Source organism: Phyllosticta capitalensis, assembly GCF_038381095.1.
Source record: "Phyllosticta capitalensis strain CBS 128856 chromosome Unknown BKA78scaffold_3, whole genome shotgun sequence".
In the NCBI taxonomy this organism is placed as follows: domain Eukaryota; kingdom Fungi; phylum Ascomycota; class Dothideomycetes; order Botryosphaeriales; family Phyllostictaceae; genus Phyllosticta; species Phyllosticta capitalensis.
In genome coordinates this window covers 1,989,076-2,016,128 of record NW_027117441.1, presented here as the reverse complement: position 1 = coordinate 2,016,128, position 27,053 = coordinate 1,989,076, and the positions used below count along the sequence as shown (strand labels likewise).

Here is a 27,053-nt window from a genome sequence, read left to right as displayed (position 1 = left end):
ATCGGGGGCAGCGGCGTTTGCTGAGTCACGTTACAGTCTAAGCGAGGAAGGCACGGGCCACACCACCCACAGGCGAGTTGGACGGAATTCCTGCGGCAGAACACCCGACCTTTTTCGACCACCGACGACAACGCTCAGCCGCCCGATCCCATCAACTGAAAAACCCGCCCAAGCAACCATGGCGACCGAGCTTACCGTCCAGAGCGAGCGCGCTTTCCAGAAGCAGCCTCACATCAACATCAACTCCAAGGCCCAGGGCAAGCGCGTCGGAAAGGGTGGCAGGAGATGGCACAAGGACGTCGGTCTGGGCTTCAGGACCCCCAAGACCGCCATTGAGGGTTCCTACATCGGTACGTGGGATTTGCCGCTGGAAACGGCGCGAGGAAGATTTTTGGACGAAAGAGCTGGAATAGCAGCGCGTTTGCCTGCTTGGGAGTAACATTTCGAGATTGTGGAAGACGTGGTTTCAGAGGCCCAGGATCGCAAGCTGACGGTGTTTTTCACGCAGACAAGAAGTGCCCCTTCACTGGTCTCGTCTCCATCCGTGGCCGTATCCTCACCGGCACCGTCGTCTCCACCAAGATGCACCGCACTCTCGTCATCCGCCGCGAGTACCTGCACTACATCCCCAAGTACAACCGTTACGAGAAGCGCCACAAGAACTTGGCCGCCCACGTCTCCCCCGCTTTCCGTGTCGAGGAGGGTGACCAGGTCACGGTCGGCCAGTGCAGGCCTCTGAGCAAGACTGTACGTCAAACCCCACGAATTTTCCGATTGCGATTCCCACGAATGGAAATGGACGCGCCGAAAGCATCTTACTGACTGAATTTCAAGGTCCGCTTCAACGTCCTCCGCGTGCTTCCCCGCACCGGCAAGGCCGTCAAGAAGTTCAGCAAGTTCTAAGCGGGTTTACGGGTTGCATTTTTTCATGGGACAAAACGCATATGCTACGGGAACCGGGCTTGTAGCGTACGCTGGGTAGATCAAAACTACACGACGCCATGGTGTCACTTTTCGAGCTCAATCGCGTATTGGGAAAGGAATACCTCAGGACGATGATACAGGAAATGGTGCGATGGAAAAATCCACCTTAGATATCGACCTGAATCAAGTCTCCAAGATCTTGAAATACGCGGGTAATGAAGCGGGTTGAGCCATGTGTGCCCAAGGCCGCAATTGGTGAAGTCCAGCGGCGTATCGCCTGTTGTGTACGTGCGTAGTTTTGTGCTCCTCTAAGGTAGTAGTACATTCCTTGATTTGCTTACTCTCTGCTCGCCAGCAGCTACTAGGTGAAGTTGCGACGGGACTTCCGTTCCTAGGTACCTTACCCTAATGAACCCGTAGCTCTGGGTCTGTGCACTTTCCCGAGTTGCTTTGTCCGCCCGAGCATCTTCCATAGGTACCATAAGAAGCTCCCGGTCGTGCTGGAATATGTCAATGTACTGTACCTTGAGCGCTTTGGTATCTGCTGCATCTCGCTCGATCATTGTGCCTTACCATTTGCAGCAATCACGGGGCACCGCAATCGCCAAAACCCTCCAAACTGTCTTGGCGCCTGATTGCGCACCTTGGGCGCGGTCAAACGCATCGCGCGGCGCGTCCTCAACTTGACTCCAACGCTCATCATGTTGGAAGCCACCTTCAATCCGCCACCAACCAATCGTGGCAACATGCAGCCAATGTCTGAGCTGTTCAACTTGACACGAATGACGCCTCTGGTTGAAGAAGTTCGAAAAAAATCTAGAGACGATGCACGTTTCTTCGGTGCAGTCAGTGTTTTCTTGCGAGAGAAGCTTCCGTCAAATAGCAGTATAGTTAATCCGGCTTAGGATCGTTTGAGTCGAGCTCGTCACAGTCACCTCGCACATGACACAAAAAGGCCAAAAATATCCTCTACAACTCCCACAGCTGGACCCAGCAAAGTTCCAGAGCGTTTCTTTCAGGAGAAGTCCCCGTGCGTCTCTCGAGGCTCGACCGATGCATCTAAGCAAAAGCTTTCGGGAAGAGTATTATTCCCCACTGTCGGCAGCAGCGTTCGCGTGGACAAAACCACGGACAGAACCCTCACCTCCAACTCTGACCAAGTGCCGAGTTTTGAAGGCTTTGTCTACTTGAGCAAAAACATTCTGGCCCGAAACAACAAAAATGTTCTTGTCCTGCCCGTCTTCGACAACGATCAAAGCGATGCAAAAATGAACAAAGAAATGGAGGATCAGGGCTTCAACATGAACAATAATGAACGTGCGCGAGAAATTGCCTATGTCGAAAAATGTTGGCAACAGTTCTCATACGCTCCGGAAGCCCTTGCCAAGGCTGGAGTAACTGCTACTGATATTATTCACTACTACGCCATGTCTGCAGAGGACTTCGAACACACCCTCGAGAAGAACGCACAAAGCCTCGGGCTCGGCCCTCGACAAGCATCGGCCATGATGAAGTGGAAAGCTGAGGCACGTCACGCATCGACCCCGGAATGGGACAAACTGGTTTCTGCATTGCCCCGGTCGGAACCAGCAGCATTAGCACGAGCCTCATCCTTGCGGCAAGCCTGGTCGAATATTTTCGAGACGGGCATGTCATTAGTTGCGGCAAAACACATCATTATAAGTCAGAAGTTCGAGGAAGACACTGGATTCGAATATCGCAGCCTGGCTTGTCGAGTCTGCCACATGCACGAGTGCCATTTACACGGGGCCTTAATAGAGGATGACGACACTGATTCAACGACGAACATGCGAACGTACATCACAACGGGCCGCCGAGGAAAACGAGACGGTGATGCTCTGGGCCACAAAACCATACATTACTGGGACCGGATCGCACCAAAAGCTGGAAGCAGCTATATGCGCCCAAGTTTTGTACCTTGCAATCACGCCGGTAGCTGCGAAGACGCTCAGTGTTCATGCTACAGAAACGAAGTCACTTGCGAGAAGTCCTGTGGCTGTTCAAAGTCTTGTCAGCGGCGCTTTTCGGGCTGTTCTTGCTCCCAGCAAAGAAAAACTTGCTGGAACAATCCAAAGTGTCCATGCTTTCATCTGGCAAGGGAATGCGATCCAGATGTTTGCTTGCGCTGTGGCGCCATCGAGCTTCTGGATCCCGTCAATCGAGGCTGTGGCCTAGATGATAAGGAACTTTGCCAAAACGTCAAAATACAGCGCGGTAGTAAAAAACTCACACTCATGGGGACTTCGACTATCGAAGATGCTGGCTTCGGACTCTATGCGGCGGAGGACATTCGAGCTGGTGATTACATCGGAGAGTACACAGGTGAACTCATCTCAGCAGAGGAGATGGTGAGGAGAGAGTTCTACTACGAAAGGCAAGGATTGAAATACGTCTTCAACCTGACTGGCGAGAACCCGGCGCACGACGAAGGAACCGTTGACCAGGCAATCGACGCTTCAAAGATGGGCAACGAGCTTCGATTAATCAACAACGCGTCGGAAAAGTTCGCCAACTGCTTCGTCAGAATCATGATGTGCAATACGGTGTACCGGATCGGAGTCTTTGCCGGGGAAGATATCCCGTCGGGGTCCGAACTTTTCTTCAACTATGGCTTCGACAAAACTCTTGAGAAGGATTTTCGTGATCCTACAGGTGCTATTGCGAAGACCGCTGCAGTGGTCCGCCGCAATTCCGTCAGCTCTGTTTACGAGGACGGTGTTGACGACATGCCGCTGGTGATGCGGACGGATCGAGGTCAAAAGCGCAAGTGGAGTTCCTGGTTACAACACGAGGAGAGGATCTCGGATGACGAATACGTAGACAATGATGAGGATTGAGAAGCGTAGATCCGGACGGGATTTTTGAGAGTGGGAGCATGGGGTCGTCGAGCTGCTGTTGCTAGTCTAGTTGCATCCCTAGAGTTGAGGATACAGGTCGGCGCGGTAGGATTGGAAACGGCACTTTGCAGCATTTGATTTCAGCATGACATCATAGAGTACTGTAGCGTTTAAACATCATAACTCATTGCAGACAATTCTGGAGCCTTTGTTGACCTCTCAGATGGAAAGCGAGCAACATGACTCGTGCGGCAAGTGCCACAGTGCCTTCGGATCCATGTCGTCATTATTGGCGCGAGCCCAAAGCAGCAGGCAGACGCGCCCTCGTAAGCATGCCACGCGCAAACGACCACTCATCCACGATGTTCCAGCTTCCAGAATCTCGGACGAAGGGTTGAGAACCGACAAATTCCTTGTTGATTCGCCGCCATGGGTGTCACCGGTCTCTGGACCGTAGTCCAGCCATGCGCGCGACCCATCAAGATAGAAACGCTGAACAAGAAGCGCCTCGCCGTCGATGCCTCCATCTGGATATACCAATTCCTGAAGGCTGTCCGTGACAAGGAAGGAAACGCACTCCGGAACTCTCACGTCGTCGGCTTCTTTCGCCGCATCTGCAAGCTGCTGTTCATCGGCATCAAGCCCGTCTTCGTCTTCGATGGCGGCGCCCCGGCACTCAAGCGACAGACAATCAACGCTCGCAGGAGCAGGCGTGAGGGAAGGAGAGATGACGCGGTCAGGACAGCTGGGAAGCTTTTGGCGGTACAGATGCAGCGCCGGGCGGAAGAGGAAGAGGCAAAGCGCAAATCGGCGGCCGAAGACAACAGAGAGCAGGTGGCACCGGAGAACTATGTATACGCAGAAGAGGTCTTTGCGACTCCCAAGGAACGCCAGCAAAACCGTACATTCAGGAAGAAGGATCAGTACCATCTCCCGGACTTGGACGTGTCCATGTCGGAAATGGGAGGGCCCAACGACCCGCGCATCATGTCGCTGGAAGAGCTCGAGGAATACGCCCGAACCTTCGAACAAGGCGAAGACATCAATGTCTACGATTTCTCCAAAATCGATTTCGACAGCCCCTTCTTCATAAGCCTACCTGCGACGGACCGGTACAATATACTGAATGCGGCGAGGTTGCGGAGCAGGCTGAGGATGGGATACTCGAAGGATCAACTGGACGCCATGTTCAAGGACAGAATGGAGTTCTCCAAATTCCAGATTGAGAGAGTGAGAGAGCGAAACGAGCTCACTCAGCGGTTGATGAACATAAACAATGGCGACACACTGTATGGCATGGACGCTGGCGGTCGAGTTGCAGGCGAGAAGAATCGTGAATATGTTTTGGTCAAGAATGAAGGAGTAGAGGGCGGTTGGGCTTTGGGAGTCGTGGACAAGGATGAAGGGAGATACGACAAGCCTATTGAGGTGGACAGGAGCAGCCCACCAAAGGAAGAAGACGACGAGTGGGAGGAAGACGAAGATTTTGAAGATGTTCCCGTTCAAGGCCTCAATCGTTTGCCTGCCCAGAAGCGCAATGGAAGCCCGTCTGCATTGGCCCAGCGGAACCAAACACAAAAGAAGTCTCGCAGGAGCCACCCTTTTCGCCGCCCTCGCCAAACCCCTATAGAGGATCCTGACTCCCTGTTCGTCGCAGATGTCAGGAGTGATGAAGAGGACGAGGAATGGGAAGATGTTGGAATTAATGGAGCCGAAGAACATGCGGGAGATGACGATGAGGAGCTCCAAAGAGCAATTGCAATGTCACTCCAACAGGATGAAGGCGACAAGGAGACCCAGAGAACTGATGCGGACGAGGAAGATGATTTTCAAGAAGTTTTCCAGAAAAAACCAGAAGAGCCAAAACCGTTCACTTCTGGAAGCGGCTTGGCGATTGCTCGGATGGCGAACAATCGCAGCGCTAGGGTGGCTCAACCCTTTGCAGAGAGCGACAGCGAGGACGACGGCATTGATTTGCGAGCAGCGTTGGCAGAATCGAGGAAGTCAAAGCACCAAGCCTCTCGGCGACCTGAGCCACAACCGAAGCCAGCGTCTCCTAAACAGTCTTCAAAGTCAAAGAAGCCTGAAGACCCATCTTCTCGGCCAGCTCCATTGCCGTTTGAAAAGCTTGACCTCGGTAGTTCTCTGTTGGGGAAGAAGAAGATGGAAAAGCTCCAAGAGCAGCAAGCTGGAGGATTTGAAAGGAAGATTGAGAGTGCCGAGGCGAAAAAGGCTGCTCCCTTGCCCCCTTGGTTTGCTGAAAATCACGACATAAGGGAAGATTACGCCGCTGCTAAGGCCATGGAAGCGGAACAGAGGGAAAAAGATCGAAAGGCTTTGGAAAACGACTTTGTGTTTCAGAAACGGGAAAGATTGATGAAGGACCAAGACGAAGTGATTGACCTGGACGCCGAAAGTCCTGAAAAGCAAGAAGTCATCGATCTTGAGGCTGAAACGCCCAAGGAGGATGTCGTTCTCGTCATTGAGTCTGAACAAGGAGAAGAGTCGGAGGAGGCAGACGAAGACATCCACATGGAAGATGTGATGTCGACTGAGCTTGAAACGAGCAAGGAAATGGCGGATAGCCCCCGAGCTGAACCCCAGGACACGGTGAAGGACCTTCCGGATGTTGTAGGATCTCCACATGATGCAGAGCCCTCTCCCTTGCCGCCTGTGGCTGAAAACGCCGCCTCGCCAGAAGAGTTCATTGAATGGTCGGAAAGTGAGCCGGAGGATGAGAGGCGCGCAAAAATGCAGAATTCAAGCGCCAATCACGCGGGACCGGCCACCGCATCCGAACAGGCTCAAAGCTCTCCACCCTCTTCCCCCGAACCTGAATTTGAAGACGTTATTTCGACCGACCCCGTTACCAATAGCACAGTACGACCATCGCCTCCTTTAGTGGATGTTGAGTCTGCGGCTGTTGATACCGTCCGGCCTTCCCCACCTCCTGTCGATATGGAGGATTCAACCATCGTTCCAGGTCCGGAAGGGCTTGATGATGTTGAAGATGATGAACACCTGTACTCAGACCCTGAAGACGAGGAACTGTTTCGACAACTCGCCCAGGAAGCCGAGGAGCATGCCCGATTTGCTTCCACTTTCAACAGCAAAACACAAGAGGCCAACGTCATGGATTACGAGCGTGAATTGAAAGCTCTCAGAACGCAGCAGAAAAAGGACCGGAGAGACGCGGACGAAGTCACACAGACCATGGTTGCCGAATGTCAACAGCTTCTGTCCCTGTTCGGTCTTCCTTACATTACTGCTCCCATGGAAGCAGAAGCCCAATGTGCTGAGCTTGTGGACTTGGGCCTCGTCGATGGCATCGTTACAGATGACAGCGATATTTTTCTCTTTGGTGGCACTCGTGTTTACAAGAACATGTTCAACCAGGCCAAACTCGTCGAATGCTACCTCATCTCTGATTTGGAATCCGAATTCGGTCTTACACGCCGAAAGCTGATCTCCATCGCCCAGCTTCTTGGTAGTGATTATACTGAAGGCCTTCCCCGCGTTGGACCAGTCACCGCTCTCGAAGTCCTGTCCGATTTCAATGACCTTAAAGAATTCCGCGACTGGTGGGCTTCGGTACAGAGCGGCACCCGAAAACCAGAAGAGGACAAAGGCAACAACTTCCGCCGCAAGTTTCGCAAAGCCAATGCCACCAAGCTTTTCCTCCCGCCCACATTTCCGGATCCTCGGGTCGAGGAAGCCTACTTGAAACCTGAGGTTGACTCGGACCCATCGGACTTTGCATGGGGTGTGCCAGATTTGGATGCCCTTCGGCGATTCCTCATGGCGACCATTGGTTGGGGCCAGGAACGTACCGATGAAGTTCTCGTGCCTGTGATCAGAGATATGAATCGCCGCGAGGTGGAAGGAACACAGTCAAACATCACTGGTTTCTTCGGGGGTAGCGTTGGTGCGGGTGCTTTTGCACCGAGAAAGCGGGTTGAGATGGCGAGCAAGAGGTTGGGCAACGCATTGAACAAGATGGGCGCCAGAGCAAGAGCTGGAGAAGGGGTCGATGAAGAAGCAGACAATGTTGAGGCTACAAACGCAGAGGAGGAGGAAGTGTCGAACTCGAAACCCCGAAACAGAAAGGGAAAGAGCAAGAAGAGAAAGGCTGTGGAGAGTGATGAGGAACCTGAGCCGGATGAGGAATACGGAGAGCCTAGAAAGAAGGCTCGAAAAACAGGTGCCACTCGAGGACGAGGCAGAAAACGTGGCAAGGGCAAGACATGAGATCACGCTGACATCACTTGCATAGTTTCATCAAAGTCAATGTCATTGTCGACCTCGCATGCAGTTTCGGCGCTTGTGTGACAATCCCACTCCCAAGCCGTACGTCTGGATACTGTAGAGTTGAATGGTTAGGCAGGACATATCCCTGCCTCGCCGCTCTTGGTTAAGGTTGTCGTGGTTTACGCCTAGCTCCCCACCAACGCCACAATGTCACCTTGCTTTGGCTTTTGTAGGCGCGCCAAAGGCCAGTTCCGCCGCGGTCGAATCCACTTCCGCCGCCTTTTGCACGGATGTGGCTGGAGCTATGGACGAAAACATCCCTTGTGGCGCTTTGCATGTTGTTGATGGGGAAATGGCCACGGAAAAAGGTGTTCCGAGCATCCATCTTTCGGATGTGACAGACAGACCTTACCAGATCCGCACTTGAAAGCGTGTCCATTTGGCAATCCAGCACTTGGTCGTCCCCGACCCAGTCGCCGCCACGGTGACCTCAACAAAAAGATCTCGACATGAATTGAAAATGCGAACCCGCAACGATTGGATCTGAAGGAGACGAGGCCTCGGTTCTCTTCTATTTGGTGTCGTTGTATGTACTGTGCATTCTCTGGTGCCGGTTTGCTCTTCAGCGCATATCGTTCACTTGACTGGGCTGTGGGGTGGTAAAACTGCTTTTATGGGACGCTAAAGTACTACTGGACTGACAACTCTCCTCCTAGCTTGATGGGGGCGCTTGACAACCTATGGCCAGACCACAAGTGCCGGGCTGCGAATACACACCACTTTTCCAAGCTTCCTGATTGATATTCCCGTCGACACTTTCAACATTGCTGAACACGACTTTCCACCCCTTCGACAGCACACGAGCCTATGCTCTGGTTTGTTTTCTCTTCTTACTTCCGTTCTTCATCTTTCTGTCGCTCTCATGGCTAGCCTTTACCCGCTGGACGAGATTGCCAAATGGCCGAAACCGAACTACGTAAACCCCGTAACAAGAGGCAATGGGATTGTCGTTCTGAACGTCGTCCTCGCATCCATATCCCTCGCCATGCTCGCCCTCCGCATTTACAGTCGAGTATATCTCAAGAGGTGGTTTGGCTCCGACGACATATACATGATCATAGCGTTTGTGAGTGCTCGAAGTTGCACATGGCACATTCTCTACAGCAAGACTAATGTCGAACAGGTCTTTGCAATCGGCTTGAGCACCGCCATCATACTCGCGTTTCAGCAGTTTTACTGGAACCGGCACATCTGGGACGTACCACTGTCGACCATCAAGCCGACCATCAAGGTCGGTATGGCCGCGCGCATGATTTTTCCGACCGTCATCTTCTTCACCCGCCAGTCGCTGCTGGCCTTTTATTCGCGACTCTTCCAGGCGCCTGATATACGGTGGGCGAAGTGGACCCTGCGTGGAGCCTTTGCCATCAACATTGCGAATTGGGTCTTCATCACCGTGGCCACATGTCTGATTTGCATGTAAGTCGCCAGGCACGAGCCTTTGTTGAGATATTTGTGCTGATAATGGTAGCCCAATGCGGACATTTTGGAGCCTGATTCCTCCGAAAGGCGCTCATTGCATCAATCAAAATGTGCTCAATCTTGTTGCCAGCATCATCAATGTCTTGATAGATGCACTGGTTGCCGTCTTACCAATACCGACGGTTTTGAGCATGAGGCTCCCACTGCAACAGCGCGTCACGACTTGTGCGCTGTTCAGCCTAGGCTTCATCGTCATCGTCGCGGCGTGCGTGCGCACGTGGCTCACGTGGAAATCCTTGCTGGCCGTGGACACAACTTGGGCGTCCTACGACCTGTTTATGGTTGCGACTGTGGAGGCGTATCTTGGTCTGGTGAGTGGAAGCCATCCATTTCCGACGATATAAACTTACTTGAGTGCGCAGATTTGCGCCAGTGCTCCCGCCCTCCGTCCATACACAGCGCGTTATATCGAGCCAAAGATATCGAGCGTGTCGCGAGACATTTACCGCTTCATCAGAGGAGGCTTCAACAGCTATGGAGCCGGGATGGGCATCCTTCCAATGGAAGAGGCTCACAGACAGGGAACATACATCAGTGTCGACCTTCCTCACATCTCAGTCACACCTTCAAAGTCCGATCATACCTATGACCGCAAGGACAGCAGGACCGGGTTCATCAGAGTGGCAGCCGATTTCGAGGGCAAAATGTCTCCTACCTCTCCTAGTGCGTACTCGTGGCACTCGAGGACAATGTCCAAAGACAGCGGGCATGACGACCATCAAGACGGCGGCTTCATAGGCTATGCCGAAAGAGTCTCCGCATGCCCCATGCCGCCACCGCGTGCAATCTTCATTGAGCGCCCGAGCAGCAGCAGTCGTCCCGCGTCTTTGGACATTGTGGCTGCGAATGCTGGCACGCCCCGTCCGCTTCTTGAGTCTCGCAACAGCATCCGAAGCACTACCAGCACTAGGAGCTCTCACAGCAAGCGCGATAGCGCCGGAAGCGACAGTATCGCCATGTCATCGCCACCCATGTCGCCTCGCACATGTACGCTCGAAATAACATGCACGCAGCGGATCGAGCAGACGAGCATGGATGTCGAGAGGGCAGCGCAAGAAGACGAGCAGCAGCAGCAGCAGCAGCAACAGCAACAGCAGTCTCCCCCTCCGCGAGACGAAGAGTCAGGGAGAAGAGGCATCGTCATTCGCAAAAGCAACAAGCGTCTCCGGTCTTCCAAGGAGAGCTTCGATCTCGCAACCTTGCCTGGTGTACCAGCGGCAGAACCGGCCCTAGGAAGCCCGACCAGGGTAACGGCGAACGCGATGGCTGAACCCATGTTGCCGGATTCACTGTTTAGGAGGGAGCCCAGGAAAAAGCGTCTTCATAGGGCGGCTTGGGAGTCGTTCTCGTCGTTTCGAAGGCAGTCTGCGGAGTAAGCTTGCGCCAGGTCTTGGGTTGAAATGATCGACCGAGTTTTTGTCCTTTTCGTTCTTTCCTGGATAATGGCAGCGGGCTTGGTACACATGACCAGATGGTGGTAGGCGTTGCAGCGTCTTCTGATGTACTCATTTTCAATCATCTCCAGTAAAAGTGACTCTTTGAAATCCATAAAAGTTGCTATTCCGAGAACCCTGAAATCCGGCTTGAAGACCCGGCAGAAGAATCGGAGGAAAGTAATACTGTATAGGTTGATCACTGTGAAAGGTGAAGTCAGAACGAACAGGAGTATTTAAATTGGATGTTCTGGAGACATTGGTGAGGATCTCCAGAGCTAGAGGCGACTGCATCGACGAAGTGCTTTCCCCAAAGAGTAGGTAACACGCCCATGTTTCCTAACTTTCTTTTGTTGAGCTTGAAGTAGATGAGGAAAGAACAAACCGGCCAAGTTTCAGGACATCCAGATGACGAACTGTTCAGGAAACGTCGCTGTGCCACTACAGATCTCGGGAAACGACAAACTCGGCCCTTCGCGACACCACAACGACGATCATGCAGTCCAAGAACATGGTCCTCTTGTTGAAAGCGATGTAGTTGAACGGTCCGAGTAAAAGTCCGGTCGTTGAAGATAAATAAAGCAACAATGGGGCGACTTGGCAAGGTACCTAACCTTCCTCTAGCTTTCGGCCGTAAGGATATTATTGATCCTGACCTCAGCACACCACATCAAGGTCGAACTCGCAGAGCATCGTTGCGTGCTCTGAATACGAAAATTGGAACACCTCGCGCAGCAGACCTTGGTTCTCTGATCGCAGCACAACGACAGGCAATCGTCGTGTAGCAGCGGAATTGCCTGGCGCGCGACGGAAGGGGCAGGAAGCCCGCCGGCCGCCCTTGCATGCAGTGAAGCTACTGATGAACTGTACAGACGTACTCGCAGGCTCGCCATTCGACGTCGCCGGCTTTTGGCCATCTGCGGAGATTAACGTATCGACAGGGCGCACTCGATGGACAGAGATGGTAGGGCTTAGCGAACAAAAAGCGAAAACCACGCGTCATTCGCGTGCCGCTCTCCACAGCTCTGCTCCGCCTCCATCGCTACTTTTGCCATCAACGGTCTCTTTCGCCTCCCCGCTGCGCATCATGAACGGATAGAGCGTCTGCCGTCCTGCGCTTGTGCTTCTTCGCTTGCTCGTCTCGGTTGCTGCGTGCGTTTTGCAACGCTGCCGCCCCTCCTTTTACTTTCTAATTCTTCGAACATGGTGTTTGGTCGTTGGCCGCCAGCCTCTCGGGTCCGTCGTATTTGATCCGCGGCTTGTTATACATGTACCCCACCACAGTAGGTGAGGAAAGAAATTCAACCCAGGCCCAGCTTCAAGTCGTCACACCACCTTCAGACGCAAGCGCTTGAATGCTCCCTGTGACTATCCATTAAGAGAAATATTCTCTCTATATTAAACGCATTAAGCGCTTGAGGACTCCACGTCTCTACATGTTTTAACTTGGCGACAGAGATTCCCGGATTAGCAATTTCTTTCGTCACCCACTGTGCCACGGGCATGGCAACACAATAGAGCTAGTTCAAACGCTGTCGCTTCAAGTAAAACTATCGTACTTGATAGGAAAGAGCCGGGGAACTTCAAAATTGCATCTCTTCATCGCCCCAAAAATCATCAAGTTTCGCAACAATGCCAGGTTTGCTTCACGCCCACGCCCACCACAGGAAAAACACATCTTGATCTCCTCTGACACGACATGGCAGTCCCCGTCGCGGCGCTGGCAGCCATGGCCGGTGCCGCCGCCGCCCTTACAGGCTCCATGTACCTCGACGCGCGCCTGGGCCTCTCCTACGACGCCTGGCTCATGCAGTCCATCACCCGCGCCGTAGTTTCGACAAACTGCACCGAACGACGCGGGCGGGCCAACTTCTTCTACGACCTGGAAGCCGCAGCGCGTGACTCGCGCACGCGGGACCAGGTCTTCGTGCAAATTCCCCACCATCCATCATCGTCCAAGGAGGACGGGTGTGACAGCGCCGGGATCCGCGTTGAGGCGCACTCGTACGGCGCCGTGTACACGGCGGTGCTGTCATTTGCACGGTTCCTCCACCGCGTGCATGGCGTGCACCACAGCGACGTGGTGGCGATTGACATGCCCAACGGCGTGCGCTTCGTCGTCGCGTGGTTTGCCGTCTGGTCGCTGGGCGCGACGCCCGCCTTCATCAACTACCACCTGAAAGGGGCGGGGCTGCTGCACTGCGTGCGGGCGTCGACGGCGCGGCTGGTGCTCGTGGGCGGCGAGAGCAACGTCCGAGAAAAGTATGGCGAAGGCGGGGAAGTGTGGAGGGGCCTGGTTGATGGGGTAGGGAGTGAGAACAAGACGGATGTGCAACGCGTGACGGTCGTCAGGTTTGGACTGGATGTGCGGGATGAGGATGTAGTGACGGAGCAGGGGTTTCGAGAAGAAGATTCACAGCGCAAAGTGGAAGAGAGCCAAGACATGGCCATTTTGATTTATACGAGTGGGACCACGGGCTTGCCTAAGCCGGCGGTAGTCAGCTGGGGGAAGGCGAGAGTCGCAGCAAAGTTCAATGGTTATTGGTTGCCATTGAAGAAGGGGGACGTGGTGTTCACGGTGAGTTACCCCTGTCGCAATCGAATTTCCCCCCTGAAAGCCCACAAAACCTTGACACACGAATTACCACTTTCAGGCCATGCCCCTCTACCACACGTCAGCCTCTCTCCTCGCGCTCCTCGCCGTCCTAACAACCCGCACGACCCTCGCCCTCGCCCCGTCCTTCTCAACAACGCACCTCGTCCCCTCACTACACGCCACCGGCGCCACACACCTTCAATACGTCGGCGAGACGCTCCGCTACCTCCTCGCCTCGCCCCCCAACGCCAACCTCGACACGACGCACCGCGTGCGCACCATCTTCGGCAACGGCCTGCGGCCCGACGTGTGGACGCGCTTCTGCACGCGCTTCAACATCGCCACCGTCTGCGAGTTCTACGCCGCCACCGAGGGCCCCGCCGCGCTGTGGAACCGCTGCACGGGGCCCTTCACGGCAGGGGCGGTGGGATACGCCGGCACGCTCGTCGAGAAGCTTGCGATTGGGAATCGTCGCGGCAGGGGGCTGTCGCTGGTTGCGCGGGTGGACAGCGAGACGGGCGAATTGCTAAGAGCAAGAAGTACCGATGGCGACGACGACAACTTCGTCGTCCCCTGCGCGCCCAACGAGCCCGGCGAGCTGCTCTTCCGGCTGCCGGCCAACGACACGCGGCAGACGTTCCAGGGGTACTTTGGCAACGAGCGGGCGTCGGCCGACAAGATCGCGCGCGACGTCGTCGACAAGGGCGACGCGTGGTTCCGGACGGGCGACGTGCTGCGCGCCGACGAGCGGCGGCGCTGGTGGTTCGTCGACCGCCTGGGCGACACGTTTCGCTGGAAGAGCGAGAACGTGGCGACGATGGAGGTGGCGGGGCTGCTGGCTGCGGGCGACGGTGGCGATGTTGTTGATGATGTCGCCGTTTATGGTGTCAAGGTGCCGGGGACTGAGGGTCGTGCCGGGTGTGCGGCTGTGTGTTTGAAAGGGGCCGAGGGCAAGGATGAGAGGTGGGAGAGGGAGAGGTTGAGTTTGTTGGCGGAGCATGCGAGGGATTGTTTGCCCAAGTATGCTGTCCCCATCTTCGTCCGGGTTACAAAGGCTTTGTCTGTGACCGGGACCAATAAGCTGCAGAAGCACGTATTGCAGAAGGAGGGAATTGATCCAGATGCAGTTGCCCAGACTGGAGACAGGCTATACTGGTTGAGTGAAGGCAGATACGAAGGGTTTGGAAAGCGGGAGTACGACAGGTTGATTGGTGGAGGAGTGAAGCTTTGATAGACTGAAGGGCTTGGACAATGTCACGAGGAGCATAGAAAGGAGATGGTCTAGACATCACGTCTTTGTATGTCGACACCAAGGCATTGGGTATTTCAGCAATGAAGTGAAGCATTTTCATGAATTCAATCGAAATCGTTAAAACATCCCGTGACTCCTGTCCCTTCAGATCCTTCTAATGCGGGCTCCATTTCCTCGTCAAACAATCCCTGGACCCTTCAGCATTCATTGGTCCCTGCTTTCTGTCGACATTGTGTTTTCCCCACCGAACGCTCTTGCAACTCAAAGCTCCTCAATGTAGCGACTAAGAATGTAGTAAACGGGTTCTTTCATCTGGGGTCGATTAGTAACTTAAGCCTCCTGGTCGAGGCCGAGGTCCTCCTGAGCGGGGACGATGCGGAGAGTGTTGGTGTGGCCCATGCCGCCGCGCCAGCCCTGGACACAGACGACGGCGTCGCCGCGGTTGAGAACGCCGAGCTTGATGGCGTTCATAATACCCCACTTGAGGCGGCGGTCGACATCCTCCTGCCAAGGAGCGCTCTTGAAGTCGGGCTTCTCCTCGGGGAAATAGAAGGGATAGACGCCACGATACAAGTGAGAATACTAGTATTCATTAGCAGTGAGCTTTGCGTGGAATGAGGAACAAACTTACCCTGGCAGCAGCAGCGTTGCGGGTGACCATGATGATGGGGCAGACGGGGCGGTACTTGGCGACCAGGCGAGCAGTGTTGCCGCTGGTGGTCAGGACAAGGATAGCACCGGCGTTCTGCTCGAGAGAGGCAGAGACGGCAGCCATGGCGCAAGTCTCGGTGGTAGGAACGGGGACGGGAGCGAGCTTCCTGAGCTCGTCAAAGGCGTTGAGGTAGGGGATGGCGACCTCAGCGAGCAAGCAGGTGTCGTGCATCATGGCGACAGCCTCCTGGGGGTAGTTGCCCTTGGCAGTCTCGCCAGAAAGCATGACGCAGTCGGCACCGTCAAGGACAGCGTTACCAACGTCGGAAACCTCAGCACGGGTGGGGCGGGGGTTGTAGGTCATCGACTCGAGCATCTGGGTGGCGCAAATGGCGGGCTTGCCGGCAATGTTGCACTTGGTGATCATCATCTTCTGGGCGATGAAGACCTGGGCGGGAGGGATCTCGATACCAAGGTCACCACGGGCGACCATGACACCGTCGGTCTCCTTGAGAATCTCGTCAAAGTTGTTGACACCCTGCTGGTTCTCAATCTTGGCAATGATCTGGATCTCCTTGCCGTCCTCGCCAAGGACCTCACGGATGGCCTTGATGTCGCTGCCGCGGCGGATGAACGAGGCAAAGACCATGTCGACCTTGTTCTTGACACCGAACCTCAGGTCGGCCTTGTCCTTCTCGGAGAGAGCGGGAAGGTCAATGTCGGTCTTGGGCAGGTTGACACCCTTCTTGGAGGAAATCTTGCCGTTGTTGACGCACTTGCAGCGCAGGGTCTGCTCGTCGACAATCTCCTCGACAGTGAAGGACAAGACACCGTCGTCGACGAAGATGACGCGGCCAACCTCAATAACCTTGGTGATGTTCTTGTAGTCGACGTACATGATCTTGTTGTCGCAGGCCGTGGCATACTTGTCGTCGGTGGTGATGATCAGCTCGTCACCAGCGCTGATGGGGTGGTCCTGGTCGCCGACGGTGTTACCCGTGCGGATTTCGGGGCCTTTCTGTGCGACTGTTAGGCAAATCATTGGAGGAAGAGCGAGGTACGTACAGTGTCAAGGGCAATGGCGAGAGGGCGGCCATTCTGGGTGCGCTCGGCCTCGCGGGCGTTATCAATGACGGACTGGTGGTACTGCGGAGACGTCAGCCATTTCTGATTTTTCAACTCGCCAGCATGTTGAACATGCTGCGGCCCAGATATTCCTTACCTCGTACGAGCCGTGCGAAAAGTTCATGCGAACAATGTTGAGACCAGCTGGATTGTGTCAGCATTGTAGTTCAAGGATGTGAGAGCTTCTGCGGAAACTAACACTTGCGGAGGAGGTTGATCTTCTCAGCAGAGTTGGTCTTGGGGCCTGTTTGAGAGTTTGTTAGCTTGCGACAAGCAGGAATCAAGCAGGAATCAAGAAGACTTACCAATGGTGCCAATAATGGCGGTGCGGCGGTAATTCTTAGCGGGGCGGTACTCAGTGTTGAGCTGCGACAGCCACTCGACGCGAGTGCGGCCGGCATTGAGGTGGTCGAGAGCGTTGGCCATTTTTCTAAGAGGGGGAATCCAGAGAAAGGTTGAAGTGCGTCTTGCAAGAGAGGGTGGGAGTGTCGTGGTAAAAGAGGACGAGGCAGAGGCGGAGGGGAAAGGTGGGTTGCGGCGTCGGAGAAGAAATGTGGTGGGATGGGCAGCTCCGACGGGGAGCGGGCGGGTTTTTTTTCTTGGAGGGTCCGAGACACGCTCGACCTGGACGACCTGGACTCACCAGTTGGGCCCGCCTGCCCAAAAGACTGTATCCCACACGAGGATTGAGGGCCTGCGCAATGTTACGCGCCATGTTTATTTGTTTATCACTTGTTTCTAACCTGAGGTCAGCTTCTCTCTCACTGTGCATTCAATTATTGTTGACCTCAACTGCCCAGGGCGAGCTCAATGGAACCCCACCGTCGCTCAGACCTGCCCAGTGCCCAGCCAGCCAGCCAACGCCGTGGATTTGATTAGAGGCACCGTGACTAGACGACGATCAACGATTGGCTTCACACCAAACATCAGCAGTCGCAGCCAAACTGACGGCGGAACGGCCCTGGGCCCGTCACAACGGCGGAACCATTGAATGCACTTTTCCGACTCACCTTTTCCCTTTCCGGTTTACTGCAGAGACGGTGGTGCAGGGATCGGTAAGGGTAAGCTATCCTGGATTAAGCTAAGGGCCAGAGCTCTCGCTTGGCGCTTATCTCAGCTCCGCCCCCTCATCCTCTTGGCTCGAGCTCCGCCCCGGCCCTGCCAGGCACGCTTCCCCGACGCCCGAGCGCCGTCCCCGACCGCCCGATTGCCCGCCCGCCGCCCGCTTCGGATCGCTCCAGCCGGCCAACCATCTGCTACATGTACCTCTTACTGCCGCCGCGCCTCTCTCTTCCCTCGTACTCTCTCGTCGCCCACTTTCGACACCTTGCATCACTCTGCTCGCCACTCTCGCCGTGTCGCTGAACAGCCCGCTCTAATCTACCCCTTTGCCATCTCCGAAACAAAGCAGCCATCATGGTCGTAAGTCATCACTCCACCCGCCTCCACCCGCCGGCGGCATCCAAAACACCACGCGCTCACCACCTCACCTGCAGCTCGGACGACTGACCCACTACGCCTTCGACGCTGTCCTCTGTGCGCGCCCATTAATCAAAAACCTCTCCCGACCTCGCTCGCTCTAACATGATCCAGTCTCCGCTTTCCTCGCTGGCGTCAAGCGCTCGACCGGCCTTACGTATGCCCTCCTGCTTGCTGCCTGACCTCTCCTCACGTCGCCATCTCTCTCTCCACCCCATAATCAACAGCGCGCTGACATCCTCCCGCTCTTCTGGGACTCGTAGGCCTAGTGTCAAGTCGGAGAGCTTGACCCAATCTGACAATGTTAAGAAGTGGCTCGACAACTATCTCTGGGTCGGCGAAGTCCTCATGGACCAGAGCGTCGCCATTATGAGCACGAGCGGATACTTCGAGCGCAAGCGCTAAAGACCACCCGATCCCCCGCGATACACGCGACACCCGCCATATTACAATGCGCATAACAATTGATTTGGGAGCGGCCTTTCATTCGAATTCTGTATAGGGCGAGGGATGGTGCTTGGAGGCTGGCGAACATGGCACCAGTGTCGCTGACAAACGCTGCTCAACTGGGCCAACTTGGGTTTGACTTGTGAAAGGGTGGCGTTTTGGGGTTCAAGATACCTTGTTACAGCTCTGAACTTTGCAAGAATCCAATCATGGACTCATTCTCACCTACGGCAGCAGCATCTCAACTGACGCGACTTCCATGGCTGTGGCCTGATATTTTCTGAATACTGATGATGTTGAGGTAATGCTGATTTCGCTCCCAGTTGGCCGACAGTCCTCGAAATCAGAAAATCAAAAAGCTCGACAAAGTTGAAAATCGACTTATCTGGAACAACTTTCTGGGACTGAGTGGCATGAAAAGAGATGGAAGTAGGTCGATCGATGTTCCAAAATCCAACACCTCCGATTCCGGCCTGAGTGGAGTTAACACGACGCTTCTGATAAGATGTGGTCACAGCCTCTTCCTTTGTCGGACACTATCTTCTACCACAGCGAACAACGAAAGAAATGTTCCTCCAAGGCTGTTGTATCAGGAAGACCGTTAGGACAAAAGGAGCATTTGAGCCATGTGGCCAGAAAGCTGGGGAATCCATCCTCTCTCGGTCTACCGCTGGGAGCTGTCGAATGCATGGATTGTTTGGAACCCTGCTTGCGCGTCCCCCTGCCGTCGGCCCAAGGACTTTGCGTGTCCGCTTGTTTGTGTTTTGGAAAACAATTGTTTGCAGTTTTGCTTTCCATTTTGTGCTTAGTAACGCCAGTCCGATCGTCTTTCGGGAATCAGATGCGATTGGTCGAGGCCCCTCAGAACCCCACGAGTCAACGCAACGTCAACCGCGCGCGAGTAGTTGCGCGGGGTCAAATCAGCTTTCCGGAACCTGTCAGCATCCCAGCTTTCTTTGAAGGAATTCCCGAGACTTGGGCCTACCGATTGTCTCTGCCGAAAAGTTGGTATGCAAATCCGTATATTTCCGTGTTTTATTTAGACCTTAAAGCAATCTGTCAAGGAGCAAGCGCTCTTGCCTCAGCGAATTCATTTGAGCAAGGACTGAATGCAACTTTCAGTTGAAGCTTTGGTCTGATTCGAACGTCGTTCTTCGAAAATAGCCAAGCAACGTCCCTTTATCATGTCTGGATCTCCCAAACATCCAGTCGCAATTGTCGGCGGTGGACCCATAGGACTTTCTTGTTCGATTCTCCTGTCACTAAGAAAAATACCGCACATTTTGTTTGAAAGACATGCTGGAACAGCAATACATCCGAAAGCATGCGGGATAAACCAAAGGACGACCGAGATTTTTCGTGTGATGGGGATCGAAGAGGAGGTCTATGCCGTCTCTGCGCCGCAAGAGATAGCAGGACGGACAGCATGGTACACAGATATTGGCCCTGAGGCCAAAGAGATAGCATCCCGCGATGCCTGGGGAGGCGGTCCCTATGCTGAAGAGTATGCCAAACATGGACCAACGCGCTACGCCATTCTTCCACAGATCAGACTGGAGCCAATCCTCAAACGCAGAGCCGAGCAGCTGAATCCTACGGGCATCAAGTACTCTGCAGAGGTGACCTCCCTGTCTGACTCTGCGCAACAGGGCACGGCCACGCTTCAAGTACGACACCTCAGCAATCCATCATCCCCCGAGGAGACCATTCGCGCACGCTTCGTCATCTGCGCCGATGGCGGCCGCTCTTTCACGTCCGCCCTTTCCATCCCCTGGCTCGGCGAGCGCGATATCTTCAACATGGTGACGGCACACATGCGCGCCCCTCTCCGCGCAATCCATCCGGATCCCAACAATTTCATCACCTGGCTAACGCATCCGGACCGCGGCGGCAGTACCAACACCGGATTTCTCTATCAGATCGGGCCATGGCCTCTGAAAGACAATGGCCACAACGAAGAATGGGTCTTTGTGTGCTCGCCAAATGCTGATGACCCTGCGCGCTTCGACAAGGCAGCACTGGAGCGCCGTATCCGCGACACCTTGGGTATTGATGAGGACGTTCCTGTTGACGTGCTCAGCCTGTCGCACTGGAACGTCAATGCCATTCATGCCGCGACCTACCGCGCCGGTCAGCGCGGCCGTGTGTTCTTAGTTGGAGACGCGGCACACAAGATACCTCCCTGGGGCGCGCTGGGCATGAACACTGGCATACAAGATGCGTTCAACTTGATTTGGAAGCTCGCAATGGTGCTTGATCCACCGCCGGCACTGCTCGGCATGACGGAAGGATTGGAGTCGCCCAAGGGATTTATAGGCTCAGCATCAAGTGGGCTCGCCCTGTATGAAGACGACATGGCGTGCCTCTCGCCTCTCCTCGATTCTTACAGCACCGAACGCCTCCCTCTCGGGCGCGCCGTTGGTCTCTCCTCCCTCCACAACCTGCGTGCTCATTCTCTCGTCCTTGACGCCGCGCTAGGCCTCGAGCCCGGCACCGACCCTGCGACTGTCAGCCGCAACCGCGCCGCCATCTCCGCCTACTTCGATCCCGCCCATCCCGCCTACGATGAAAAGCGCACTGCTGTCCGCAAAGCTTTGAGTGTCCTAGATCGCGAGTTCAAAGCCCCTGGAACAGAGGTTGGATGGTTCTACCCAGGCGTGGGCGCGAGGATGGCCCCGGCGGGCGATATGAATGCAGGCAGCGAGCCATCGCAACAACTCCCAACGCCTCTGCCCTCGTCCGTCGCCGTTCCACGCGACCCGCTCGAAGGCGGCCAGCTCGATCCCGACGGCGCCTTTCGCAGCGATGTGTACGCTCCGTCAACGCTGCCTGGCCACCATTTGCCGCATGTGTGGGTTACGCGACGGCGACCAGGAGGAGAGAAAGCCGGAAAGGAAAAGCAGAAGGAAGAGAAGTCAACGGCCCTCCGCGATCTCATTCCCCTCGACAGGCTCCTGCTCATCGCGCGACGGCGCGGCATCGGCTGGGAAAGCGTAGCCTGGGGACTCATTCAAGGCGTCGTCGTCCAAGAGCGCGATATAGTAGAAGACACCCCGCCCTTCGCAAAGAAAGAGCAGTTGGGCGATGTCATGTGGCGCGAGATGGCCGTCTGGGACGACGATGCCGTCGGCACGTGGGCCGCTGTGTGTGGAGTTAGTGAACGCGGTGCTGTGCTTGTGAGGCCAGATGGAATCGTGGCGTGGCGTGGTGAATGGAGCGATGATCTGGCTACGAAGGGGTTGTGGGGACGCGTGGTGAGGAGGGCGTTGTATCTGGAGTCGACGGACTCGGGAGAGCCAGTGGAATATATCAGGGGGCGCTTGAGTTGAAGCCCCCCTGCAATGCTCCTGGTGAGCTTCTGGCAGCGCACACAACTACGATTGCCTTCGCTTAGGGTAGAGCAAGTTTTCAGGCGCTTCGATGGTAATTGGTATGTTTTCATCCAGGTCTTATTGGTCTTGAAATAATACATCAAGCAAACACGATTGAATCCCATGTTCGCACTCCTTGAGAATCAGCTCCTGGTGGTTGACGTGACTTTTTGCTTCTCAGTCTTGAAAATGGCATGGACGTTGTAGCTCCGGAAGTCCGGAGCCTAGTTCTAGCCGCGAGGATCGCCTTTATTTCCGGTTCTGGTAGGCGTGATAGTAGATAGCGATAGACCCGGACCCTGGGAGTTGCGGGACCCACTTCCTTATCAGCCGGATGGCATGCATGCTTCGTGACTTTTTTATTCTTTGGTCTTTGTTGAAGCATCTCCAGTACCATCTTCGAATTGAATTCCTCAATTGACGAGCTAATGAACATAAAAGCAGCCTTCCGCTTCTAGATTTCCCTTCGCTGCTGATGCTCTTTCCCACTCCCCCGCAGCCCAACATGGAGTAAACAACACTTCGTCCCTTGGGCGGCGGGCCTGAAGATCGCTGGTACGCTAGGCCGGATATCTGGGCGGGTTGACCTGAAAGTCACAGTCACGACTCACACAACGCTCGCCGCAGTCCGCACATCACCACCCTGCTGGCTGCGATGTCGGTCGGCAACGCAAAAGGGAAGCCGAACACTCGTCGTATGACGCATTTCGGCCGCCTGTAGCCGACATGAAGCGGCTCCCAAAAGTAAACGTGTAAAAGGGAATAGAGCTGCCAATTGTTGTTGTGGTTGTTGACAACTAGTCCTACAACTTCAATTCCATCGACTATCATACAACCCGCCCTTGCCGCCAGCGACGACAACGAAGACTCCCGCCGCCGCCACCATGAAGCTTGACAAGTTTGAAAAGTACGACCTTACCTTCTCGGGGCCGACGCCCATCCAGCATCTCAAGCGTCTGTCGAAGGAATTGGGCGACAAGGTGCAAATCTACGCCAAGCGCGAGGACTGCAACTCCGGTCTGGCTTTCGGCGGCAACAAGACGCGCAAGCTCGAGTACATTGTGCCGGACGCGATTGCAGGAGGCTATGACACCCTGGTGTCGATTGGCGGCATCCAGTCCAACCAGACGCGGCAGGTGGCTGCTGTTGCGGCACACTTGGGCATGGTAAGCTACTCATTCCCACGCAGATCGAATTGAACAGGATTGACAATGGTCAGAAATGTGTCTTGGTACAGGAGAACTGGGTCAACTACAGCGACGCCGTCTACGACCGCGTAGGAAACATTGAGCTCTCGCGCATCCTCGGCGCCGACGTGCGTCTCGACGCGGCGGGCTTCGACATCGGCATCCGGCCCAGCTGGGAGGCAGCCATGGAGGAAGTCAAGAGCAAGGGCGGCAAGCCGTTTCCCGTGCCGGCAGGCTGCTCGGAGCACCCCAAGGGCGGCCTGGGCTTTGTGGGCTTCGCCGAGGAGGTCAGGAAGCAGGAGGCCGAGCTGGGCTTCAAGTTCGACTACATTGTCGTGTGCGCCGTGACGGGATCGACGCAGGCCGGCATGGTTGTGGGGTTTGCGGCGGACGGCCGCGCCGACAAGGTCATTGGTATCGACGCCAGCGCGAAGCCGGAGCAGACGAAAGCGCAGGTTCTCCGCATTGCAAAGAACACGGCCGACTTGGTGGAGCTGGGCCGTGAGATCACAGAGGAAGACGTTGTGCTGGACACGCGGTTTGGCGGGCCCGAGTACGGCCTGCCCAACGAGGGCACCATGGAGGCCATCAGACTGTGTGCTCGCACCGAAGGCATGCTGACCGACCCCGTCTACGAAGGCAAATCGATGGACGGCATGATTTCGATGATTAAGAACGGCGAATTTCCTGAGGGGAGCCGTGTGCTGTACGCTCATCTTGGCGGCGCGCCGGCATTAAATGCCTACAGCTTCCTCTTCCGCAATGGTTGATACACATCCGTGGCAGAGATGGTGGCACAGTAGGTACGAAAGAAATTCAACCAAGGCTCAGCTTCAAGTCATCACACGCTTAGAGGCAAGCGCTAATGCTCCTTGTGACTATGAGCAAAATTCTCCCTATGTGAGGCGCTTGGCTCCTTGTGACTATCCATAAAGAGAAGAATTTTTGGAGACTACACGTCTTTACATGTTCTGACTTGGTAAAAGAAATTCTCGAAATTAACAATTTCTTCCATCACCCTCTGTGGTGGGATGGTGTTGTCGAGTCTGCCGAACATGCCGTTGTGTATAGAAATTGGAAGTTATTTCCCGCGGCCTTCTTGCCCGCCCCACTTTCGTCATTGCATCAGTCAAAGCTCCTGGCGGGGTACATGGGGTACTTCTCATCCACCATGATAAACTCGCTCCATCCTCTCACTTGATCCTCATTCTGATCCTCACTCCCACTTCTCCACCTCCAATTCCTCGCTCCTACCATGTCTGCACCCAAAGAGATTCGCTGGGGCATCCTGGCCACCGGTGGCATTGCCCTGACCTTCACCAAAGACCTTCTCGTCGACCCTACCACTCGCGGCGTCACCAACGTCAAGCACACCGTCGTTGCCGCTGCCAGCTCTTCGAGCGTCTCTCGTGCCTCTGATTTCCTCAAGGAGGTCGGCGCTCCCTCGTCAGCCAAACCATACGGCTCGTACGAGGAGTTTGTCACCGACCCCAACATTGACATTGTATACATTGCTACTCCCCACTCGCATCACTACCAGAATGCCAGGCTGTGTCTGGAAGCTGGTAAGAATGTGTTGTGCGAAAAGGCATTTACCGTCAACGCGCCGCAGCTCAAGGAGCTGGTGAGGATAGCCAAGGAAAAGGTCCGCTCCGCACCCTGCGTTTGGAGGCATTAGCTGATGATAGCAGAACCTCTTCCTCATGGAAGCTGTCTGGACCCGATACTTCCCCTTATCCATCTACGTCCGCGAGCTCATCCAGTCTGGCAAGCTCGGCGCGATCCAGCGCGTCTCCGCCGACAACAGCCACGCCCTCGACCCGGAAAACACCATGGCCGACGGCAAGAACCGCATGGTCAACCCCGATCTGGCCGGCGGTGCGCTCCTCGACCTGGGCATCTACTCGCTGACTTGGGTCTTCCAAACCCTATACACGACGCTGCCACCTGCAGACCGCAAGCCGCCGTCGGTCCTCTCGTCGCTCAAGCGCTACGCCCCCACCGGCGCCGCCGACGAGCTCACAACCATACTGCTCACCTTCCCTCGTCCCAAGACTGGCGATGTCCACGCTGTTGCCACGACCGGCATCAAGTATGCGTCGGACCCTGTCGGCGACAAGACAACTGCTGGACCCGCGTGTCGCGTGCACGGCGAAAAGGGCGAGATCCAAATCTTCCCGCCGCTGTACCGCCCAACCAAGACGCGTCTCATACTCAACGACGGCACGGTGGACGAGCGCGACTGGCCGCAGCCGGGTCCCGGCAAGGGAAGCGGATGGGTCAACGGGTTCGGCGACTCGATGCAGGCGGAGGGCGAGGGCCAAGGCATGTTCTGGGAGGCGGACGAGGCGGCGACGGCGCTGGTCGAGGGCAGGAAGGAAGGCCGGTTCGAGGACCTGGCCGAGAGCATCACCATCATGGAGGTCATGGACGAGGTGCGCAAGCAGGCGGGGCTGCGATACCCGGAGAAGATTGAGACGCTCAACTTCCCGCAGCCTTTGTGAGAGTTCGACGGAATGCAGTCGTGAGACGATGAGGTCGTGGACTGAGGGGTAGAAAAGTAGAACACTCGGTCGGGTAGCGATGTAGCTAGAGAAATAGCCATTGGTTCGTGTCGCTGACGTCTGTCTCGCGTCTGTGGTGGTTGCGTCAAGCCCGTCGGTACCAAACTTCCAGTTTCTCCTCCGTTTCGACCGGACCCTTCTCCCTGGCTTTCCTGAATCACCACCAAATATTTCGCTCCCACGGCATTCCGGTGCTTGAAAAGCGAGACACTCGGCTTCGCCTGCGCAGACATGTCCTTGGCGCGCGCAGGAACCGGGACCCGCGCACCCTGGTTCGACCACCTCAACCCGAGTCAAACCATGCAACCATCTCGTCAACCACACATCTTGATTCGACTACACCCAGAGGCACATACATTCCTCCCGTCCTGCCTGTCTCGTCTATTCTCCGAAGACCCGAATTTCTGGCATGCAAGTGATTGCAGGCCGACGTCGTGATTCTTTCAGCCAGGCTCGCTCTCCTTGGTTGCTTCCCTTCCGTTAGGTGTTTTTGGTCGATCCAGGCATTTGGATTCAGATTCGGATTCAGATGCTGTTGTGCATGTATTGGCGCACCATCTGCGAGCACGACCTAGGAATGCACTCTGCGGATGGAAAGGCACCGTGTTGTCCGACTTTTTGCGTCTGAGCGACTATCTACTCTGCTCCATCCATCCCACTTTCAGGCTGGCATCGCCGCCGACGACGACGACGACGACGACGACGATGAACCAACCCCCCACTCAAGAGCTCTGAGTGGATATGTGAGTGGGATATGCGTTGCCAGCTAGCTCTGTAATCGGTGCTGTGTAGGGGGATGCTATTCAAGCTCAACCATCGAGTAGTATCATATCTCCCTTGATCATTTCTTCTCTTCTTCTTCTGAAATTTTCCACTTTTTTCCCGGGCCAACAAAAAAAAATATTGAAAAAGAAAAAACAAAAAAGAAAGAAATGGAAATTTAAAAAAAAATGGAAATTTGTCTCTCTCTCATCCATCTCATATATCTCCATGCCCGCGCGCGCACGCGCATGCCCGTCGACACCACCACAGCCAACACATGCTCACACATGCTCCCTGCTGACCAGAACGGCAAAAATGCGCAATCATCATCCTCTTCCCGCCGGCCGGTCGCGGTCGCCTCACTTGCACCGTCTTAAAAAGCATCTTCGTCAAAAGCAGCAGACATAAGAAAAACAAGAAAAACAATGGGCGAATCAGACGCCCCAAAGCGCCCCACGTTCGCGTAGGCTGCTTACCATACGTTGGTTTGGCGTGCTGACGGATTGAGGCGGTAGGAGGCATGATGCCGTGGCAGACATGTCGGCAGCGTAGTCGGCGTCGTGGTGGCGCTCACGCGACTTCTTGCTCTTCTGCTGCTGCTGGCTGTCCGTTGG

General features: G+C 55.2%; 10 protein-coding genes across 10 annotated transcripts; 9 read left to right on the top strand and 1 right to left on the bottom strand.

Annotated features, from left to right (window-relative positions):
• Window positions 1-178: 178 nt before the first annotated feature.
• On the top strand, window positions 179-903 carry BKA78DRAFT_293851 (40S ribosomal protein uS17; the record flags this gene model as incomplete). The annotated part of the gene is made up of 3 exons (XM_066886262.1): window positions 179-350; window positions 509-747; window positions 835-903. The coding sequence occupies 3 exons, from the start codon at window positions 179-181 to the stop codon at window positions 901-903; spliced, it is 480 nt and encodes a 159-aa protein (XP_066746759.1).
• A 722-nt stretch (window positions 904-1,625) lies between these two features.
• On the top strand, window positions 1,626-3,782 carry BKA78DRAFT_293850 (uncharacterized protein; the record flags this gene model as incomplete). Its single annotated transcript, XM_066886261.1, has 2 exons — window positions 1,626-1,769; window positions 1,830-3,782. The coding sequence occupies 2 exons, from the start codon at window positions 1,626-1,628 to the stop codon at window positions 3,780-3,782; spliced, it is 2,097 nt and encodes a 698-aa protein (XP_066746758.1).
• Window positions 3,783-4,211: 429 nt separating this feature from the next.
• BKA78DRAFT_247776 (uncharacterized protein) lies at window positions 4,212-8,030 on the top strand (the record flags this gene model as incomplete). Its single annotated transcript, XM_066884326.1, has 2 exons — window positions 4,212-6,260; window positions 6,339-8,030. 2 exons carry the CDS (start codon window positions 4,212-4,214, stop codon window positions 8,028-8,030), a joined length of 3,741 nt encoding a protein of 1,246 aa, XP_066746757.1.
• Window positions 8,031-8,952: 922 nt separating this feature from the next.
• On the top strand, window positions 8,953-10,948 carry BKA78DRAFT_293848 (uncharacterized protein; the record flags this gene model as incomplete). The annotated part of the gene is made up of 4 exons (XM_066886260.1): window positions 8,953-9,156; window positions 9,214-9,509; window positions 9,562-9,883; window positions 9,935-10,948. 4 exons carry the CDS (start codon window positions 8,953-8,955, stop codon window positions 10,946-10,948), a joined length of 1,836 nt encoding a protein of 611 aa, XP_066746756.1.
• Window positions 10,949-12,734: 1,786 nt separating this feature from the next.
• On the top strand, window positions 12,735-14,832 carry BKA78DRAFT_247768 (fatty acid transporter protein; the record flags this gene model as incomplete). The annotated part of the gene is made up of 2 exons (XM_066884323.1): window positions 12,735-13,583; window positions 13,660-14,832. The coding sequence occupies 2 exons, from the start codon at window positions 12,735-12,737 to the stop codon at window positions 14,830-14,832; spliced, it is 2,022 nt and encodes a 673-aa protein (XP_066746755.1).
• Window positions 14,833-14,959: 127 nt separating this feature from the next.
• Window positions 14,960-17,255, bottom strand: BKA78DRAFT_309471 (pyruvate kinase). Its single transcript, XM_066888032.1, has 6 exons — window positions 16,935-17,255; window positions 16,829-16,873; window positions 16,727-16,773; window positions 16,570-16,650; window positions 15,485-16,522; window positions 14,960-15,435 (listed from the first exon to the last, which is right to left on the bottom strand). The coding sequence occupies exons 1-6, from the start codon at window positions 17,053-17,055 to the stop codon at window positions 15,184-15,186; spliced, it is 1,584 nt and encodes a 527-aa protein (XP_066746754.1). The 5' UTR covers window positions 17,056-17,255; the 3' UTR covers window positions 14,960-15,183.
• Window positions 17,256-18,045: 790 nt separating this feature from the next.
• Window positions 18,046-18,513, top strand: BKA78DRAFT_351164 (uncharacterized protein; the record flags this gene model as incomplete). Its single annotated transcript, XM_066891120.1, has 4 exons — window positions 18,046-18,051; window positions 18,126-18,165; window positions 18,223-18,265; window positions 18,372-18,513. 4 exons carry the CDS (start codon window positions 18,046-18,048, stop codon window positions 18,511-18,513), a joined length of 231 nt encoding a protein of 76 aa, XP_066746753.1.
• Window positions 18,514-19,919: 1,406 nt separating this feature from the next.
• Window positions 19,920-22,440, top strand: BKA78DRAFT_351163 (FAD binding domain-containing protein; the record flags this gene model as incomplete). The annotated part of the gene is made up of 2 exons (XM_066891119.1): window positions 19,920-21,688; window positions 22,371-22,440. The coding sequence occupies 2 exons, from the start codon at window positions 19,920-19,922 to the stop codon at window positions 22,438-22,440; spliced, it is 1,839 nt and encodes a 612-aa protein (XP_066746752.1).
• A 370-nt stretch (window positions 22,441-22,810) lies between these two features.
• Window positions 22,811-23,883, top strand: BKA78DRAFT_351162 (1-aminocyclopropane-1-carboxylate deaminase; the record flags this gene model as incomplete). The annotated part of the gene is made up of 2 exons (XM_066891118.1): window positions 22,811-23,092; window positions 23,146-23,883. The coding sequence occupies 2 exons, from the start codon at window positions 22,811-22,813 to the stop codon at window positions 23,881-23,883; spliced, it is 1,020 nt and encodes a 339-aa protein (XP_066746751.1).
• Window positions 23,884-24,368: 485 nt separating this feature from the next.
• On the top strand, window positions 24,369-25,617 carry BKA78DRAFT_351161 (oxidoreductase domain-containing protein; the record flags this gene model as incomplete). The annotated part of the gene is made up of 2 exons (XM_066891117.1): window positions 24,369-24,758; window positions 24,805-25,617. The coding sequence occupies 2 exons, from the start codon at window positions 24,369-24,371 to the stop codon at window positions 25,615-25,617; spliced, it is 1,203 nt and encodes a 400-aa protein (XP_066746750.1).
• Between the last annotated feature and the right edge of the window lie 1,436 nt (window positions 25,618-27,053).